General features: G+C 39.3%; 2 protein-coding genes across 3 annotated transcripts in view; both read left to right on the forward strand.

Annotated features, from left to right (window-relative positions):
- The first annotated feature begins 2,824 nt into the window (after positions 1–2,824).
- On the forward strand, positions 2,825–15,212 carry unm_hu7912 (un-named hu7912). Its single transcript, XM_031743225.2, has 2 exons — positions 2,825–3,001; positions 10,563–15,212. Exon 2 carries the CDS (start codon positions 10,615–10,617, stop codon positions 13,822–13,824), a length of 3,210 nt encoding a protein of 1,069 aa, XP_031599085.1. The 5' UTR covers positions 2,825–3,001; positions 10,563–10,614; the 3' UTR covers positions 13,825–15,212.
- Positions 15,213–18,997: 3,785 nt separating this feature from the next.
- The window catches only part of gapvd1 (GTPase activating protein and VPS9 domains 1), a 29,475-nt gene continuing 28,486 nt past the window's right edge, over positions 18,998–19,986 (forward strand). For both annotated transcript variants that reach the window (XM_031743849.2, XM_031743857.2), the window contains exon 1: positions 18,998–19,145. The gene's annotated coding sequence lies outside the window, so the exon portion shown is untranslated. The remainder of the gene's footprint in view (positions 19,146–19,986) is intronic.

The following is a 19,986-nucleotide window of genomic DNA, read 5'->3' on the forward strand; positions in this document are numbered from 1 at the left end:
TACAAAAGTAAACAATAAATGTGAGGTTTAAAAATAAAATATCAAGTAAATAATGCACATATGAAAATACTGGAGGGATTATTCTTTTTACTGGTAGGGTTATAGCTGATATATATTTTGTAATTTAGATATTGGGAAAATATCTTTAACATAAACTCTTTTGACCACAATGTGAAAATCTGATAACATGACTGCCCTAATGATGACATTTCTAAAGGACCTGAAGTACTCACCACATTCAGTCACACAGATCCAAAAGGTCTAATTCTGGCTCTGTAAAATATTCAGCACTGCAGTGGATGGTTAATATCCCTAGCGACCCTGGTGATTTCCCTGGGGTTTCTTCTTTTAACATGGCTGCCTTACCATGTCAGTCTAATGTGTTTTTCTTGTTTTGTCAGACATATAATTACAGGCCAGAAAAGAAGCTCAGTTCCTTTCTATCAGCCTGCCACGGTCGCTTTTTTTGAGCTGGAATTTGTAAGTGATGGGGCCTGACTGTGTGTGTGCATCTCCACATCTCTTATGTAATTTCCTCCAATGGGAACATGGAGATGAGAACTAAAAGTTTACAGAGTCACTTAATCTTCCATAGAGTTAACTAGAGAGAGCTGCAGAGCTGAAGGTTGTTTACCGAGTAGTATTGAAGCTTGTTTGAGCAGTCGAAGCAGAGTGAAGCAATGATCTGCGGTGGTGTAAGCCTGACGGATCCCTGTCAGAGAAGTCTCTAATCAACAGAAAGCCACTGATTTCCTCTCTGTTAGAGTCTACAAGGTGCCTAAGACACCTGCTATCACCAAGCTGACAGACACTTATGCATGGTAACCAACAGCTGACACAAACTGATGCCAGTGTACTCTGAGAGAGAGAGAGAGAGTGAGTCACACATACTCAGATAGATCCCACTCTCAGGAATGCTGGATGCCACAATGTGAGATCCACTGTATTCTGAATCATATCTCGTACACGTGGTATCTCACAGATGGAGTCCCAGTTAGATGTGTGTTTTGTAACCAGTGAGCAGGCAGGAAAAGAGATAATAATAAGAAGAAAAGTGGTCATACTCCAGTGTGCTCAAGCAGAAAGCTGCTTCTCCTGTAACAAAATGAGATCTGTCAGAGGTAAGTATCATTGCCATCTTCTGCCTGATCAGCACAGTTTGTCTGTAGTGATTTCTATCTGCTGTGAGAGTGCTTCAGTAAGCAGTTCTTCTGCGCCAGTCACATGCTTTGGGCTGGGGCTCACAGCCAGCTGTCCCCATCATCAGTTCAGACAATGCAGAAGATGTGGCGACGTGAGACTTTGGGGCAGATGCGAGTAGCAGCGGGCGGGCTAAGAAAAGCGTGACTAATCTATTCAATTCAATTCAATTTTATTTATACAGCGCCAAATCACAATAACAGTTGGCTCAAGACACTTTATATTGTTAGGTCAAACAATGAAACAACTCACTATGAACAGGGACTTGATGACAGTGGGAAGGAGAAACTCCCTTTTAACAGGAAGAACACATAGGGAGTGAAAAGGGGTGAGTAAGTAAGTAAGTAAGTAAAATTTTATTTATATAGCACATTTCTAGATAGAAATCACAAAGTGCTTTACAAGATATAACAGATTAAAAAGACAAAATACAAACAAAGATAGCAAAAAGCAATTTTAAAAAGATGTGTTTTCAGCTGTTTTTTAAAAGTAATCAATGAATCAGCGGATCGTAAGTCCTGAGGAAGGGAATTCCAGAGCCTGGCGGCCACAGTAGCAAAAGCTCTATCACCCCTAGTTTTCAGTCTCGTATACGGAGTGACAAGTAGGCCCTGACTACTCGACCTCAGAGACCTACTAGGGGCATAGGGCTGTAAAAGCTCAATAATATATGGTGGTGCTTGTTGTTGAAGAGCCTTAAAAGTTAAAACCAAAATCTTAAAATGGACTCTAGTGAAGAAGAAAGGCTCAGGGCATCATGGGAAACCACCAGCAGACTAAGATCTATTGTAGTGTAACTAAGTGAGGATTCAGGGTCACCTGATCCAGCCATCATTATAAGATTTATCAAAAAGGAAAGTTTTAAGTCTAATAAAAGCAGAGTGGATGCCTGCAACAGCAAAGATCTAAAATCAATACACATTTTGACTGAATCAAGGCATTACCAAGAAACTCCAGATAATAAAGTAGAAACTAGGCTGCAATCATTTTTAATTAGAGGATTTGCGACTTTATAGAAATGCATTTTTTTCAAATCCACAATAAGGCCTGTCAAATGCTATTACCTGATGCCACCCTGTACCATACATTCTAACGGACTGAATATTTGAAAGCTATCTGAAAATGTAACCTTGGGGTATAAAAAATTACAGGGGACGTTTTTCACTATTTTTCCTAAACAACAAAGCGATTAAGCAAGAAATAAAAAGGCTTACTGGTGTTAAAACTGTCAGTTGTCCCAATTACAGGACTATTTGTCCTCTACCTCATTACCATCAATATGAGAGGAGCAACAGAACAAGAACCAAGGTCCAAGTTGATCTTAAACTACGTCTGAAAACTTTGTACAAATGTAGCTGTCATCTCTGCTTCCCCTCCGAGATGAGCATCAGTGACTGCAGAGCGCAGAAACCTCCGGAAATGCCCCTGCAAAGGCCTTTAAGGGACTCAGATACGCAGCGACACCGCGGTGCTGCTCCGAGGCTCGAACGGCCACATGCCCCCAGCTCCCTCAGCACCCACCCCTCCCTTCCTCACAAAAACACGCACAACCACGCCCCCAGAGGCACGCGCACAAGCGCAGGCTCAGACACACCTCCTCCTCCTCCATCACTGGCAAAGGCATATACACACAGAAGCATAGCGGGGTGAAGCGCACAACATGTGAAATGGGCATGAAGGACAGGTGTCGGGCTCCGGCAGGCGCACAGCAGGTGCAGCAGGGCTAACGCCGTACCCACACGGAGAACAAGGCTGCCGCTTCGCCATGTCCACCGCATGCCATGTACTCACTGGCGAGACGGTAAGAAGGCCCGTCGTTTACTCTCGAAACCTTTACCGCAACAAACTTGTTCGAACTCCCCCTCTTTAGCCTTCTCCGTGGGCTCCGTCCTGATTTGAACCCCGTGGCTGCTTCAGTATTTATGTTTTATTTATTTTTAATGGTGTCATTCCGGACTCAAAGGCTTTAGGTCAGCCACAAAGGATGGAGGGCCGTCCGTGCCGCAGCACCAAAATAAAAAGATTTGCCTGAGTGCATCAGAGCAAATGTTTGGTAAGGCTTCGAGGCTCAATGCGCCTTGCTTTTGGTTTTGGGCGCGGGAGGTTTCAGGCAAATCTGCAGCACGATTGTGATTGAAAAGGAAAGAATGCAGTCTTTAAAGTTGCTTTTTGTTACTCTTTAATGTGGCAAACAAATGGATTTGATCTCATATTAATTCTGGACTGCATACAGAACATTTAGCTTTATATAAGAAACGTAAAGCCTAATACCATACAGTACAGCCTTTGGCTCTATGAATAGGCTGTTATGTAAAATTACTGTTACATCCATTGATATCAAGTAGCACAGGTCGATCTGCTCACACGCATGTTTGCATCGATTATCAGTTGTTTTTTTTTCTCCTCAGGCTGAGATTTTGCTCTCAGTGTGCAACTGCAGGAGCATTTAATGGATTCTTTGCTGTGTGCCGTAGCCATGGAGACAGTATGTGGCATGTGGTTTTTCTACTTGTGCTAAAGTGGAGTCTCTCTATTAAGGAGAAAGCTTAGACCGTGAAGACAGAGGAAGGAATTTGTGGATTCACTGAGTCAAGATGTCCTGTCCCATCCTGAAATTCCGAAACACACATCTTCCCTCTTTCCTCCTGGATCAGTGCGATTTGGAAGCAATATTCTGGTTAACAGATGTGTCAGCGGGAGGCCTAAAGTTACTGTGAACCTTCAAAATTATATACAGCAAAAAAAAATTTTAATTTTCTTTTGTGTCTCCTGTGCAGTTGAATGCTCTAGCATTACTTTGGGGATCAGTTTTATAGGCTGTTTTACCAATATCGGGAAACGGCATAATTTGATGAGCACCGTTCATTCATATCCATTAAAGGATCAAAGCTGTGTCCCTGTTTGAGTCGAATTTGGGCATCGAAATGCTCACTAAATGTTAATAATAATGATAATAACAGTGCTATAGAAATAAAACTAGAGCTCAACAAGGCCTTAGTTTTTGCAAGCCCCTCCTTAAAAGTATTTATTTAGATTTGTAAGGATAGAAGGATTGGAAGCTAGGTTCAACTTTTTTTCCTATTTAGTGGCACATCCCACCATCATTTCTAGATTTGTCATTAATAGGACATTGGTAATTTATTTGTAATAAATTAAAACAAGAGCTGGTCTGACATAGTCACAATCGCAGTTGTGTTACACTGACATTCAGCAGTCAAGACAGTGGTGCCAGTCATGCCGGAAGAGATCGCGTGGTACTATCTAACCCGCTATGTAAAGAAGAACAAAGCTTTTCTCTTCATTACAAAATAATTTTACTGTTATAGTAGTCACACTAAGTGCAGTAGTTTTTACTACAAGTGGCTTCATATGGTCAAACATAATGAAATATTTAACTAAACCCCTAAACGTCTGTGATTGGTTGTTGTTGTCTGTTAACCACTGGATTTTCCTGTCTGTAAATCTGGAAACCCTATTTTAATTAGTATATATAACTATAGCTATTCCTGCATATTAAAAGTAGAAAAATATTCATATTTGTGCTTTACAATGAACGTAACAAACCGTGCAAATCAGTGAATAACAGTGTATGCGTTCATGTGTGTGTGTCGGGGTTTGTTGTGAACAGACGTGATATTTAGGTGTGTTGTGGAGACATGACAGAGATGGCTGGTCAGGCCTCTCTCGTCATGATGAACAGATGGTAACTCAGGGTTGGCTTGTGGGTGAGTGCCAACAAGAAAGCCCATGTGTGTGTGACACATAAAAACCCATTGTTGGAACATTTTGTCCATAATATTCTTCAGAGGCCTTAAAAAAACCCCAAATAAACAAAAACAACAAAATGTTTTGGTTGTTCTTTAATCAGAGATTCGTCAAAGTTGTCTGTTATTTATTGGAAAATATTCAGAGCAGCTTTGTTTACATAGTTATGCTAACATAATACTTGCTACAGAAAGGCAACATAAGCATGTACACTGCTGTATTTCATTTATATTTCAGTAGTTTCTCGGTTAAGTTGGGGCTGTTGGCCTGAAATTTTCTAACTGGGTTAGTCTTTTAAGCTTGTGTTATGCTACATTTATATCTACTCACCCTTACACATATTGGAAGTAGTTCCTTAGATTTACTTGGAAAATATATACACATTTTATGTATTTAAAATATCTAAAATGCAGTATAGTAAGAAACTCAGTTTGTTAATTTAGCTTTTTGTCCTTTACAATTAACATTTTAAAGGACATTTAATCTGGATTATCTTAATTTGCACAAATAAAACACATAAACAGACTGACTTACCTTTTAATATTATTGTTTACTTCAGCTCGTTTGAAAATGCAAAAACAAGACATGAAGGAGAAAGGGAGGGAATTCCTAGATTTATTTAAAAATGTATGTAAAGATTTCTTCACGTAAAAATAAAACAGATTTTAAAGGAGTTCTTCATTCTGGGAAAGGATTGTTGATTTCTGAGCTTAACAGACTGTCAAATAGACCAATAGACCAGAAGCTATAACATAATAGATGTTATAGCTTCATTCATCTGTCAAACTGTAATTCTCAAATCCAACATTAGTGCTGATAACACTCTCTCAGCATCTGCAGTCTGATGAGGGGCTGTGAGGGCAACAGCAGCCGCCAGACTGAGCTGGAGGTGGAGTTCTTAGCCAGCAGAGGATATAAGCCATAGCAAAGTCTTCTCCAGAGTTTTTGACTGAAGACAATTTGCACGCATGGAGCCACCCATATATTTAAACTAAGAAAATCCCTTTAAGGCTTAAACAAACCTCGAGGTCTGTTTGGTCTCATTAAATTGCTTGTATTATGAATGCAACCCACTCATTCAGCAGGACCTTTTCGTTTAGTACCATGCTAGGAACTGCATCTGTGAGCTGTAGCTTGCATCTAAAGTTCACCCTGCTGTTTCAGTTCATCTTTTTAATAATCATACAATGCCCTAAAAGAATGATATACAGTTAGATATACAGTAGTTCTTTTACCATGACTTGGACAACAACACAAAAACATTTTCTATGTATAGAAAACAAATAAAATATTCTACAAAATGAAAAATATAACTACCAAGCTATTACAAATTACTGAAAATGATGATTGTAATTCCAGTAGATGAACACATTTTAGATTTCGTAGCCTTTTAAAATGTCTTTGTAGGTTCTCAATCATCCAGGTCATGTTAATCTAAGGCAGTGTTTTCCAGCTACTGTGCTGTGGCACATAGGTGTGCTGTGAGAAATGATCAGGTGTGCCGTGGAAGATTACCTGGTTCCACCTGATTAGTACTCTAAGCGATCGGCATGAGTAACGTGCAGAGCAATTACATTCTCTTCCAATAGAGGGCAGTACAACTACCTTCTCTGATTATAGTCATGCTGTGAGATGACACAGCACGTAATATCAGTAGATAAATATTTAGAAAGAAAAAGTAGTCTATCTGACCTGCGTCCTGGAGAAAATTCCGACCCAGATGAAAGCCCTAGCATGAGTAGTGCTCAGAAGAAAGCAAAAAATGTATACTGGTAGGGCTGTGCGATATGACCAAAATCTCATATCCCGATATTAAGACATCTATCGTCCGATAACGATATAAATCACAAAAATGTAACATTTTCTGTAAATTCTGTGAATCTCGGGCAGCTCGACTTGCGTGAAGTGTTTCCAGCTGGGCGTCATGTACCTGGAGTCGAGTGTTTTAACTGATGCATGAAACTACATTTTTAGACATAATTTGTAACGGCCGCTGTTTTCTTTGTGAGTATTTATTACACAGCGTGCTGCGGGGAAAAGCCTGTTCTAACGTTTGAGTCTAAGGTTTATTTTTTAGCACCTGACGGCTCTTTTTTGCTTCTCATCTGTAAACACTCTGCATCTTTCACGTGATTCAGTTTATTTTGAAAAGTCTCAACAGGATCTTGAGCTTTATTGTGAAAGGTTTATGTGGAAAATAAACAAGCAGACATGCGGTGGTTTTACCGTCGTTGTTGCTAACAACAACGCATACAAACAAGCGCTTGTCCGTCTGTAGTGTGGTTATATTAAATATAAGAGAAAGAGAGAACTTTAGGAAATTAATATAGCCACTACAGTGACCATCAAAATAATGAAAAATATTGCCGTAAACAGTTTATTTTGCGACACCACGAAACAAACGATAGCGTAAAATGAAACGATAGACGTTTTTCTATCGTCATCCGATATATATCGTTATATCGAACAGCCCTATATACTGGGGATAAACCAGGCCAATTCCTCTATAGCTGGTGCGTGGGGAAAAATGATCTATCTGCTTTTTGTGGCATTTTTGTTTGGTGTAGTGCTGCGTGATTTCTCTAATGTGAAATATGTGCCGTGGCTCCAAAAGGTTGGGAAACACTGATCTAAGGACCTTGGACTGGACTTCTTTAAGTTTCTTAAAGATGCTTCACCTCTCCTCCAAGAAGCTTCTTCAGATCAAATGGGTGTTAAGGCGCCTGGGAACGAATCTCAGTTACCTTTTTTTCCAAGCTCCTTAGGTTACCCTTTTAAATGCATATTCATGTAAAAAAACAGTTTACGTATAAAAGTGACTTGTAAACCTCTCCTGTGGACTGGTTGAGTGGTCTGAGCTAATTCCTAATTATTTCAAGGAGGCCCAGAGATTGCAGGCTCTGACAGAAATTCACATATTTACAGCAATTTGGATTTTTTTGTTTCTTGGACCAGTTTGCCGTTTTCTTGGCGAGATTGGAGCTACTGGCAGATTTTAAATGTTATGGCATTCAGCATCACTACTCCCAAGCCTTCAGAGCTAACGTCTACACATATGCAGTTACCACAGTTACACATCGGTAGCTGAAGTTTTTTTTTTTTTTTTAACTTGAGATATTTAGCTGATTGCACTATTCACAAACTTTGATGTTTTTTCAGCGTTTTTCTAAAAATACCAGCTCGCTGAGGTTGGAACAAATAATAACAATTCTGAATTTTGGCTTTTTATAGTGATGGGGAGGGGGCTATAGTTCACTCAAAAAAATGATTCTTCACGTTCATAAACGTGAAGAAATTTGAGTAAGATACAACTGAAAGATATCAAAGAAGCTGAAATAGTTTATGAAAGAATTCCAAAAAAAATTACCAAAGTTGAAATTGTGTCTTTTCCATTTTTAGAAAAGATATAACATCTGTAAGTTACAACAATGGGTGGAGATTTATATATAAAATACTACACCAAGTAAAGGTTTATATAGCTAATATTAGAGACCTGAAATATATGCATTGCCAACAGCCAAACTATGACTACAGAGTTTGTGAAGTTCATATATATATTTATATATATATATATGTATGTGTATATATATATATGTATATATATGTATACACATATATATATGAATATGAAAGTTGAAACTCTGTGCCCAGTGTCATTTCTCACATCTGTTAGATCTACCCTGAACTCATACCCCCTAGCTTTTCTAATTTTGCCAGCATTATTAACATCAAGAGTCATGAGTTCATATCTACCCTGGATATGAGTAACTCAAAATTTTAGGATCAGAAGGTCAGCCCATTTCCAGTTAGTGGGCAGGATAACAAGGGGAAAGTGAGAATGCGCAATGTCTATTTTGGAAATAACAAAATGAGTGGGATGAAAGCAAATTAAAGTCTGAGGCAGATCTGAGTAGGTAGAAAAGTGGCATCTTTATAGAGCTCTCTAAACTGTTTTTTGCATTTACTATGCTTTAGTGTGTAAGAGGAACGACAGAGATGGTTATATATTAGTAAATTTATCCGTGGTCATCAGTGGATGTGGAAGCTGGATCGTACTCTAGGAACCTAAAAATCCCGTGATGCTAATTATTCATGCTCTGGGCTCTTCGTATATTATTTTCTTTAATCAAATATTCCACTTTGGTTCTAAGACTAACAATATCGTTGTTGCAGGTAGTCAGAGCCTGCTCTGCTTCTGTTATATATTGCCCCTGGGACTGGTGAAATGTATTTGCATAGTGCATATTCTGAGGGATAATTCTGCTCTCAGAGACACTTGTTCAGTCTTAAAAAATAGGGCTTGTCCCTCAAAACTGCCTTCTTAATTAGCTGCAGCAGAAGGCAGCATGCTGCAAGCCTTTAATGGTAAAGTGGAGCCACTGTGGGGCAAGAAGGCATCACATGCAGTAGGCCACAAGTGGGACTGTAAGGCAATTTCACCTTCATTAGCCCTCGTTGAGATATTGGCATTTGATAACTACATTAACAGTATTAAATAAGAGCTTTGTAAACCACACTGCTGTTGGTTCTGGAGTTGCTCCTCACTCCTGAAGCTCAGCATGTTGACCTTTACTTTTCCGACATGGTTTACACAGAAAGAAAGCAGAGTGAAAATGTGCAAATTGAGAATAAACAAAGTTTCCATTGTTAGAAGCTAGCACATTACTTGCCAGCCTCTCAGCGAGTTGAAGACCTACTATATCAAGCTGGCAGTTTGACGGTATCCCCTAGAATTATTATTATTTATTATTTTTGCATAGGTGGGAACCTTTATTTACTTTTAGTCATATAGGCTCATTCTTTAGTCAAACACATATAGAGTACATACATTTTAATGTCGCCATAAAAGAAATAACAATTAAAAAAAATAAAACTCCACAATTAAAGCATTAATAACCTAAATAATCTCCTCTTGTGACAAAGTTTAGAAGAATGGATCCAGATTTTGTGGATCTTCCTAACTTTGTAGCACCAATACAATGCACTATACACTGTTTCTAGAACAGTACTGTAATATGTTGAAAACACTTAAAAAGTCTCAATTCATGAGTTGTCTGTTCACCACTCTTCAGAAAAATTCTTCTCATTCTTGACATTGACACTGCCTGCACATTTGGTATACCACTTTGTTTTAATGTCACGGCAAGGCATGGATTAGTCATTTACACGCTGCCCGACTCTGCTTGGATCAGCTGATTGTTGTTTTTGTGGTCTTCCAAACGTGTTGCCAACAGGTAAGTTGCAGAGTGCCCTCTTGGAAGCAAATTATGCAATATTAACAGTCATAACATGTCTTCTTTAGTTTTTATATTTTCATTTATTTCCTATTATATGAGATCCGATGAGAAAAGGAAGCAGGTAGTGGGCAACTTTTGAGGTGGGCTGTAGGCTGTCCATCCAATCAGAAGTTAGAAACAGTTGTATTTTGCCATTGGCTAAAAAAGTTTTTTTTTCTTTTTTCTTTTTATAATAAACTTTTGATGGGTTTGGCAAGGCACACTTTTGGATGGGTTGAGACGCCAACATGGGTGCGTAAGCCTTCCTATGGCAGAGAAAACAATAACGCTGATTATGCTCCATCTCTTTTCTTTCCCCAGGCTGTGTTGATCTTGAATCACACTGAATGGAGAGCATTGAAGTTTCTTTAAGATGACTCGGACACATCCCCCTGATATACTGGCATCAACTCTGTATCAGGACATTAATCTAAATCCCATCACTGACCCCTCCATTTCTCTACACTCCAACCAGCAATGTGACTTGAAAATGATTGATAAATCAGAAATCATCAACAAAAGACACTGCCGTAGTTTTGACTTCATTGAGTCACTGGATGACCCACAGACCCTCCCTTCCTCGATGGAGTATCCTTACAAAAGGCCTGAGCATCAGACATTAAATAAAGATCTTGCGTGGAATGGATTGGATCAACCGGGACATCTTCGCTTTTCATCTCCAGATCTGTTTAACACCAGGCAGTTTCAGCAGCACAGCACCCAAGACAAAACCAGCAATCTTACGTGGTCAGATTCAAAAAAGAGATCCAGGTCTAAAAGCGCTCCCAGAATTAAGGCTACTCTCACTCCTGTACCCATTTCAGTATCTCCTCCAGGGACCAGGAAGGGGAGGGATGCACCTCAGGCTGCATCAGATACCTTGAGGACTTCTGAAACAGTGCGAGATTCCTACTCATCAAACAGGCCTTTTTTGAATGAGGTGCATCCTATCAAACTGCAGCCTCATGCCCCCCTCTACGTATCAGACTGTTTTGAGGAGGACAAGTCAGATAAACCCGCTGTAACCCCTCATGTTAGGTGCCGTGTGGACATCAAGCCAGATGCTGCTGTACTGCAGCACACATCAAGGCAGGTTCCCAGTGTGCGTCCTGACCACCTTTGGCAGAGATACTCTCAGGCCAGTAGCAGCAGAGGTTTGTATGTGCCTCGACAGATGGTCTCCTCACCAACGCCCACTCCAAGTGAATGCTATAGTGGAGATTTTAGACAGGGATACCACTACACCACCAGTATGTCTCCTATCTCTTACCAGCATTTAGACATGCACAGAATGCCATCACCAACAGCACCATATCTGACTCAAGAACAAAGAGCTTACTCAAATCCTAACATACCAACCAAGTTTTTCTATACAGAGGATGCAGTCCGTTATCCAGTGCATCCCTACTCCAGAGCTTACTTTCAGGATGATCGGTCCAGTCTAACCAGTCATGGTAGTACAGTGACCAGTCAGTACGATCCAAGGACTCGATGGGTTCACACCCTTCCTGTCAGGTCGTATTACGCAGACAACTTTCCCAGAGAGCCTGCGCATAATGTATACGGCAGGCCTTACTCCACAAGTGAGGCAAGTTCATACTTTTCTCAAACTCCACTGTCTAGATCTTACTATGGTGAGGAAAACCGCTTCAATCCGTATCATATGAATAACTCAAGGTTTGTTTACTCCAAACCATTTAGCTCTCCTATGGAGCAGTACTTTCCATCAAGGCCATACCATACAGAGGGTCGTCGACGCCCTCGAATGTCTCAGGCCTTTTCAGATGACTGGTATCGCTCAAGCATATCTGGTTACTCTAATCAGTCCTCTCAGCATACTCCACCAAGAGTAAGACAAGACTCCAGCATACCCCCGTGGTTTACCAATAGCTGTACAGAGACAAGTCGCCTTGGAGCAGAAATCAAAAACCATTCAAAGTCTTGGGACAATATTCTCTATCCACGTCATGACAGAGACCAGGCAGTGCCACGTGGACGAAGTTATGAAAATTTGTTTTACCAAGCAAGGAACGGCACATCCTCTGATGTTACATCTCAACCTGTCATTCTTAACCTATCAAGTTCACCGAGGCGCTACGCTGCCCTGTCACTGTCTGAAAACTCTCTAGAGAGGAGTTCAAACAATCCGTGGAAGAATAACAAGAGTGGACATTGGTTTGTAACTCCAGAGATCACCATAACTGACAATGACCTGTGTGCAGGCAACAGCCGGCGACGTGATGTCCACTCTGTTAGCTGGGATACACTGGATGATGAAAAAGCACCATCTGCCAGAGAAGTTCATCCGAAGCAGCCATCTAATGCAACAGACATTACCAAAGATAGGAAACATAACAACTTCTCCCTGCAGCAGAGCCTAGAACAGCTGGATGAACTCTTAGCTGATTTGGTCGTTGACTACAAACCACCAACTAGCAGAAAGTCCAGTGAAGACCTTTTAGACCAGCTAAAACAGCTAATCACTGAAGATGACGAGAAAGACAGGGGTTTGTCTGGGCACGAGAACTTAGGATGTCTGAACACCCAGCTCCCCTCCTCCAAATCCAGCCCCGACACCATCAAAGACCCCGATAGTGGGTGTGATGCTTTACAAAGAAGTGCAGAAGAGTGCTCTCCAGACCACAGCACTGATGAAGATGACGCTATGGTGTGTGCTAATAAGAAATGCAACCGGATTGAGAATATGTTCAACGCCTGCCTGTATTTCAAGTCTTGTCACAGTTGCTACACCTTCTACTGCTCACGAAATTGTCGCCGGGATGACTGGGAGATCCACAAAGAGACGTGCCTGTATGGTCGTGTCAGCAGTGTGTGTCGACACACTCTTAAGTTCTGCAGAGAGAATACAGAGATCCACAAAGCCTTCTCACGAGTTGCTAAAGCTGGCTATCTGTCCAGAGGCAGAGGCGTCCTCTTTCTGGGTTTTGCTAATCCAGAGACAGCTGACAACTTCCTGCAAGTTGGGCTTGAGAGCCTCCTCATGTCTCCCACATACTTATCTCTCAGAGAGCTGGATGGCTTCAAGGACAACCTAGGAGAGTACTGCAAGGAACTGCAGCAAGCAGGTCATGAGTATGACCCCAATGAATGTTTCCTTTTGAATGTATCCATCGCTGTTGGTGAACTAGTGCCTAACAGACCTTCGCCAAGGGTCCAAACACCAACAGTTCGAAAATATGCAAAGGTGTCCTTAGCCTCCTCAAGCCCTGACAAAAAGGTACTCAAGAAGGATAGCGAAATGGAAACGCTCATCCTCACTCCCCCTCCGGGCACACCAGACATTGACAAGGAGGGGGAGGAGGGAAGAAAGGCTCGAGAGGTCTGCTTTGTCAATATCCAGCGCGAGCTCAGGACCAGAGGAGTTTTCCTTCGTCATGAGTACCCCAAAATCTATAATCAGCTGTGTGAGTTTGTGGAGAGCAACAAAAGGTTCACTCCTACTACTATATACCCAATAGATAAGAGAACAGGGAAACAGTTTATGTGCATGATCATGGCAGCATCCGAGCCAAGAACATTAGACTGGGTGGGCACCCCCCATCTCTTGGATGATATCATATAGTATAGCACTAATTAGTAATGATAATGATGTCAGCTAAACTAAATGTATATACTGGAAATACATTGTGTGATTTAGCAAACTAAATATGATTTGGAAATAGATGTATATACAGTATGTGACCAGCTGCGCTCTCTCTCTCTCTCTCTCTCTCTCTCTCTCTCTCTTTCTTTCACTTCTGTCTGTTGCCACAGATACACAAAACTCACACGCATAAACACACACACTTGTGACATGTTGTTTTTGGCTTGTTTTGATCCCGTTTCCCACAGAACAGTTAAACAGTTAATAGCCTGCATGTAGACTAGGCAACCTCTCCAGTTATCCAGGTGTTTAAGATGTGAACATGTATGATTGTGCAGTCTCTGCAGACAATTTATGAAGCACAGAGTATTTATTAAGTGCACATTTCATTGCCTACACATAATAGTGTGCAAAGCCAGGTTTCATATTGTAACAGTCATCCACTATTAATTTCTTCAACAAATGCTAAATCATATATTTATATCTTGTTACAGTGGTTGTAAGATTACAACTGTTGTTTATTAGTATTTCAGTATTATTTCCTTGATATGCTGTAGATGTGTGGGTTTTTTTTAAATTATATTAGTCATTGTTTCATAGATAAAGGAGTACAATCAGACCGCCCGTTGTTTTCCCACTTCATTCCGGATTTAGTTGGAACTTATTTCATCTTGTGAAAAGACTTGATGTCATTCTTGTATAAATTGCTTTGTTTGAAAGTGGCCTTCAGTCGAAAACAAAAAAAATTGCATTTGACACAAAGCAATGTATAGGGTTAGCTATTTCTAAAGGCTTTACAGCTGTAGAATTAGGTTGTTTAAACTACCATTGTAAATGAATAATTATTTTGCTCAAAGCATGTTATTTATATTTAAGGTATTTTAATATTGATATTGCTTATGATTAAATTTATTATGTTAACAAGATACCATTTGATGCATAGAAATGTAAGAGGTATATATATTGAATATTAGATCATTTGAACATCATGAACTTGAGACCTTATTGTAACTAATACCACAGTATGTTCCTAATTAAGTCATATGCAATAAAAGAGCAACCTTAACATCTATATTGTGAAATCCTATTTTATTATAAACACTTAATAATTCCTTTGAGCCAAGAGCTGCAAAGACTATTTGCACTTACATAAATTACGAGATAAGAATGTTCCTAACAGCGCTGCAGCACTGACCCCAGATGATAAGCCTGCTTCCAATGCCATTGTTGACTAATCTAAGGTTGCCCTTTTACTTGATTATATCTTTGTGCAAGACCTTCCTCAAGTTTCTATTTTGTGATGTTTATAACACATATATATATAAATATATATATGAATCTATAATAAATGGAAGTAAATGAGTGACCTCATGGCTTTGAATTTTTCTTCATGGGCTGCTTCATATAAAGGCACTGGTAAAGATTAAATAAATACAGTTATCGTCATGGTGTCTCCCTTTTATATGATTAGAGCTCCACCTTGTGGAGCAATGCATGCATTACCACTCATCATATATCTTACCTCTGCCAAGGAGGTTATGATTTTGGCAGCATTTGCTTGCTGTCGGTAGTGTCATATTAAAATCTGGTTTACATCCACCAAGGACTTCAAGGTCAGCTTATGGTTTTATGATTTATTGGTCGAAATACCACATTTGTATTGTCAACATATAAAAAGCAAAATATATCACATTTGACCTCTGACCTCTTTTTCAAGGTCAAGTAAAGTCAAAATTTCATAAAATGACTTTAAATTTAAAACTATTACTCAGTTTCGACTCCCTGTATTTATATTGGCATAATTTAGGAAATAATAATAGTATATGACCCTGAAAAGGATAAGTGGAAGCGAATGGATGGATGGATGGATAATAGGTATATGGCCTTTGTCACGTGACATCTAAATCAGCTTTGGTGTTCATAAACTAATACTTAATACACATACATGACATACAGTACAAAAGGCAGTGTAGGAAACTCTCATCACTCTTTTGTCCAGTGCTGGCTCACACATGGAGTATGAGCAAGTATGAAATTGAGTACTATTTAAAGGCCTCGGTTATCATTAATTACAATGGTTTAGCACATGTCAACCAGATAAACTTTAAGTATGGGTAAAAATTCTATATGCATACACTCATTCACATCATTAGGTATATTAGTGACCTATTAGTTACTAGGTTGTACCCCCTTTTGCCTTAACAAGTCATGGCATAGATTGAACGAGGTGCTGGAAACATTCCCCAGAGATTTTGTTTTGTTTTATTAAAATAAAGTTTCACTTATTTCTTTGGAAAGTGTACATTCTGATTAAACATCTCGACAGTGACATCTGCAGGTCTTGGGGGGCATGGCAATGTGAAGGAGTGTCGATGGTAGAGAGCAAGACAACAGGAGTTCATCCTCCAGGTGGGGTCTCTCATATTAATTGAATGCATTTCAGTTTGTTTCATGCTGATGCTTGTGGTAGCAGCCCTGAAGTTGATAATGGATTTGAGAGGGGAGATTCAGGGGAGCACTACCGGGGAAGGGACTGACAGTTCAGCTGCAGGCTCCACTGACTCAGCATTATAAAATAATAATAAAAACAGCAACAAGTAAACCGCTACTGATACGTCATTCATAAAAGGATATTCGGTGTGTGTATAACAAAACAAAAATATTAGGATTCAATGGTACTGATGCTGTGGGGAGTAAAACTCATACTTCACGAGGTTCTGAACAACTGATGGTACATGTCCAGTTAAATTGTAGGTATAAATCCTTAATGTTACTATTTTAAACACTATTTATAAAACCTGCCACGATAGCCTCTGTGATATATGAGTTACAGCTCTTTGGTTAACTTTTGGTTATCTGTAGTTGTTTGAATTACATAAACTTGTTTTGGAAAATGCATGTTCAGAACTATGAACCTGTGTTTTGAGAAGTGACTGAGAAAGGTTTACTATGTTTCAGGTCTGATTAGATGACAACATCATATTTTTCTGGTGTCGATATCATGTCCCATACACAGCTTTATGGCAGCGTTAATGGTACATAAAGTTTTGCTTTTACAAATAAAATAAAGCAAAACATTAGTTGTATGTTAAATACACATTTGAAAAAGGATCCGAACAGATTTAATCCAAAGTATTTTCCGTATTCTGCATAAAAAATCTTTATTAGAGAGATGAACATTTTATGTAAGTATGATAATAACCATGCTTCCATATAACTATATAAACAATTTAAATGTCACTTGGTTATCCATAAAGAGACATATAATGAGTGCATAAAAAAATAAATATTTGGGCTATAATGTTTGCCCATTTAAATACAAATCCTCTTGTGTTATAGTCAAGTCAAGTCATCTTTATTTATATAGCACATTTAAAAGACATCAAGTGTCGGCCAAAGTGCTGAACAGAGGGATAATATAATGAAAGAATTAAAATAGAAAGAAAACATTTAAAAAAGAATTGTAAGACATGTAAGAGTATATAGCATATAATGTACATGCAAATATGCACATACATATACAAAAACTGTACGCATTCACCCACAAGCACACATATGTGAACATAACGTATATACACATACGACACCATCCAATAAAATAAGAGACCAAATAGACAAAATAAAAAGGATATCAAAGAGATCTGAAAGCCTTGGAAAATAGTCGGCACCAGCCCATTTTAAGGTTATAAAATGCATCAAAGTACCTTTTAAATTTGTTTATTGTATCAAGGCTTTTTGACTTTGTCAGAATTTCTATTTAAACAAAATAAAACAATGATAAAAATGAAATTATAAAAATTATAAATTATAAAATGAAATGCGCTGGTGAAAATTATGACTTTTTTACTGTTGGGGTCGGTTTAGACACAGTTATAATATAACATTATAAAACAGTAGTGCTAAAGCTAAAGTCATAAACACACTGTGAGCTCACTAACTCAGTCAGAGAGAAGTTAGAGGGCTACTCTCTTTAACTCTTTGTCTCCTTCCCTAAACAAACAATCCCTTTTATTCCTACCGTTTCACTGAAAAGGTCATCCAAACTGAGATGTACATGTAAGATCGACTCATTTTGGTGACTTCAAGTTTGCATCATGCAGAAAGAATTCTACAATAAGCCAAGCTCTTTATGAGAAGAAGGAGGATATAATTATCAACCAGAGGACATGGATACAACTGATGAGTCTGGTGAGGAGGTCACAGTTGCTGAAGCTGCTCATGCTGAGACAAACAAATCCAAAAGTGGTGATATCTCTTGGATGGGCGAGGCTCATTTCACTGAAATTCAACCCAGGCCCAGAGGTAACAGTATGAATGTTTTGCCCCTTTCCATGGAAAATGCTCCTTCTGGCAATACATGCCCAGCAATCCAGGCAAATACGACATAATGGGATGTGATGCAAAAACCAGCTATGCATGGAATTGAATATGACAGGGAGATTTAGAGAAGCAAACCTACGAGTGGCATCCCTGAGAAAAATCAAGGAAAACATCAAGTCCTCGATATGGTTTCTGGACTGCAGCCTCGCAGCTGCTGGGAGGAAGGACCTGTGATACCACTCCTTTGTGCACAGAGGATGCAGCAGTCTGTCACAGAAAGAGCTCTCCAGTTCTTCTGTCTCCTACTACCCGCACTGGGTCGTGATGTTGACCCACAACACTACAGACGTTATTATATTTTATAATACTGAAATAAAAAAGAAAATATATATATTTTAGAGATGTGTTCTAATACTTCTCAATGATAGTAAGGTAACATAAGACCCTTTTATAAAAAAAAAAGAATTCTCTTGAGTTTCAATTTATTTATAATGGAAACGAGATATGCTGTAAAAAGAAAGGACCTGGGAGGTACAAGAAAAATATTTTAAAAAGTCTTTTCATGGATAAGGAAGCCTAACAAGGTAACTGTAACAATCAAACTGCATGGTAAACCATTGTTTTGAGGGTATATTTTTTTTTAGGTTGATTTAAGACACGGGTCAAAACCGATCAGTTAACATAAAAGATAGTAACGGAAAGGTACCACAAGAGGAAGGTTTAAAACTCCTTATTTTCCACAAAACCTGATGTTTTCTATTTTAGCGTGAAATGTCCCTTTAACGACGCAAACGCTTCCTTTTGCGCATGCGTGTTGCGCAGGTCTCCTCGTGATGACAGTAAATGACAGCAGCGTTCGCTAATGAAGAAGGCAGTGTGAGACCGCTAACCGCCAACAAACACTTGACTGACTCGAGAAATCTTATGATCAGCTGTGTTTAGAGGAGGTGGGAACAATTAGTACGGACTAATTACGTTTGGTAAGTGACTGAATTCATGGTAACGCTTATTGTTGTTCACATTTGGTCCACTCAGGAGCTTGCAGCCTAAAGCTAAGCTAACGTAGCTATCGGGCTAGCTCATCATTAGCTTGACCTGCTCGCAAACGTTAGCCCAGTTTAACTTGGTTAACATTAGCAGGCTACTACAAAATTAGCCAGTTCATCAGGCTACTTTCTATCCGCGTCCCAAAAATCAGTGCATCCACAAGTTCTTCTTTACTGGAAGCAGTGTGACACCTGGGTGCCCCTTGCTCCACTTTCCTTCATAGCTTTTAGCTGGCAAATACCGGTCATATGGTTTAATTGATAGGATTCCCGTGTCGTCTTGTGGTGATCTACTACAAGTTAATGGAGCAGGCGTTTACGGGCATTAACATTACCCATCTCGATCTGCTGGCTGCTTGGTCAGATCTCAGGAGTCGACAACAGCATCAAATCAAGGACACTATAAACACACAAATGCACGGGACTTAGAAAATGTACATGTTTTATTCAGATTTTGTGTTAGATATGATTTCACCCACTCACTGAGAAAAGTGGGTGCGGTATCTAAAGTTGTAACGTAAAAACATAGGTTCAAACACGATATTTGTAACGTTAAGGCTTGTTAGGCCTTAAGATATCAGAAGCATGTTGTCATTGAACACGATTATTCAAATAAGCGGTACATGTTTCTGGCAATAAGTAATTACCGTTCGGTTTTGTCCGTTATTATTATAGTTATTACTGGTAGATTACAAAAAATTAAGCCGGTTAACTTAAATTTAAATTCAGCCTGTTCGTTGCCAGTTGCAACATGTGAAACTTTGCTCCTTGTCGT

Source organism: Oreochromis aureus, linkage group 12, assembly GCF_013358895.1.
Source record: "Oreochromis aureus strain Israel breed Guangdong linkage group 12, ZZ_aureus, whole genome shotgun sequence".
Classification (NCBI taxonomy): domain Eukaryota; kingdom Metazoa; phylum Chordata; class Actinopteri; order Cichliformes; family Cichlidae; genus Oreochromis; species Oreochromis aureus.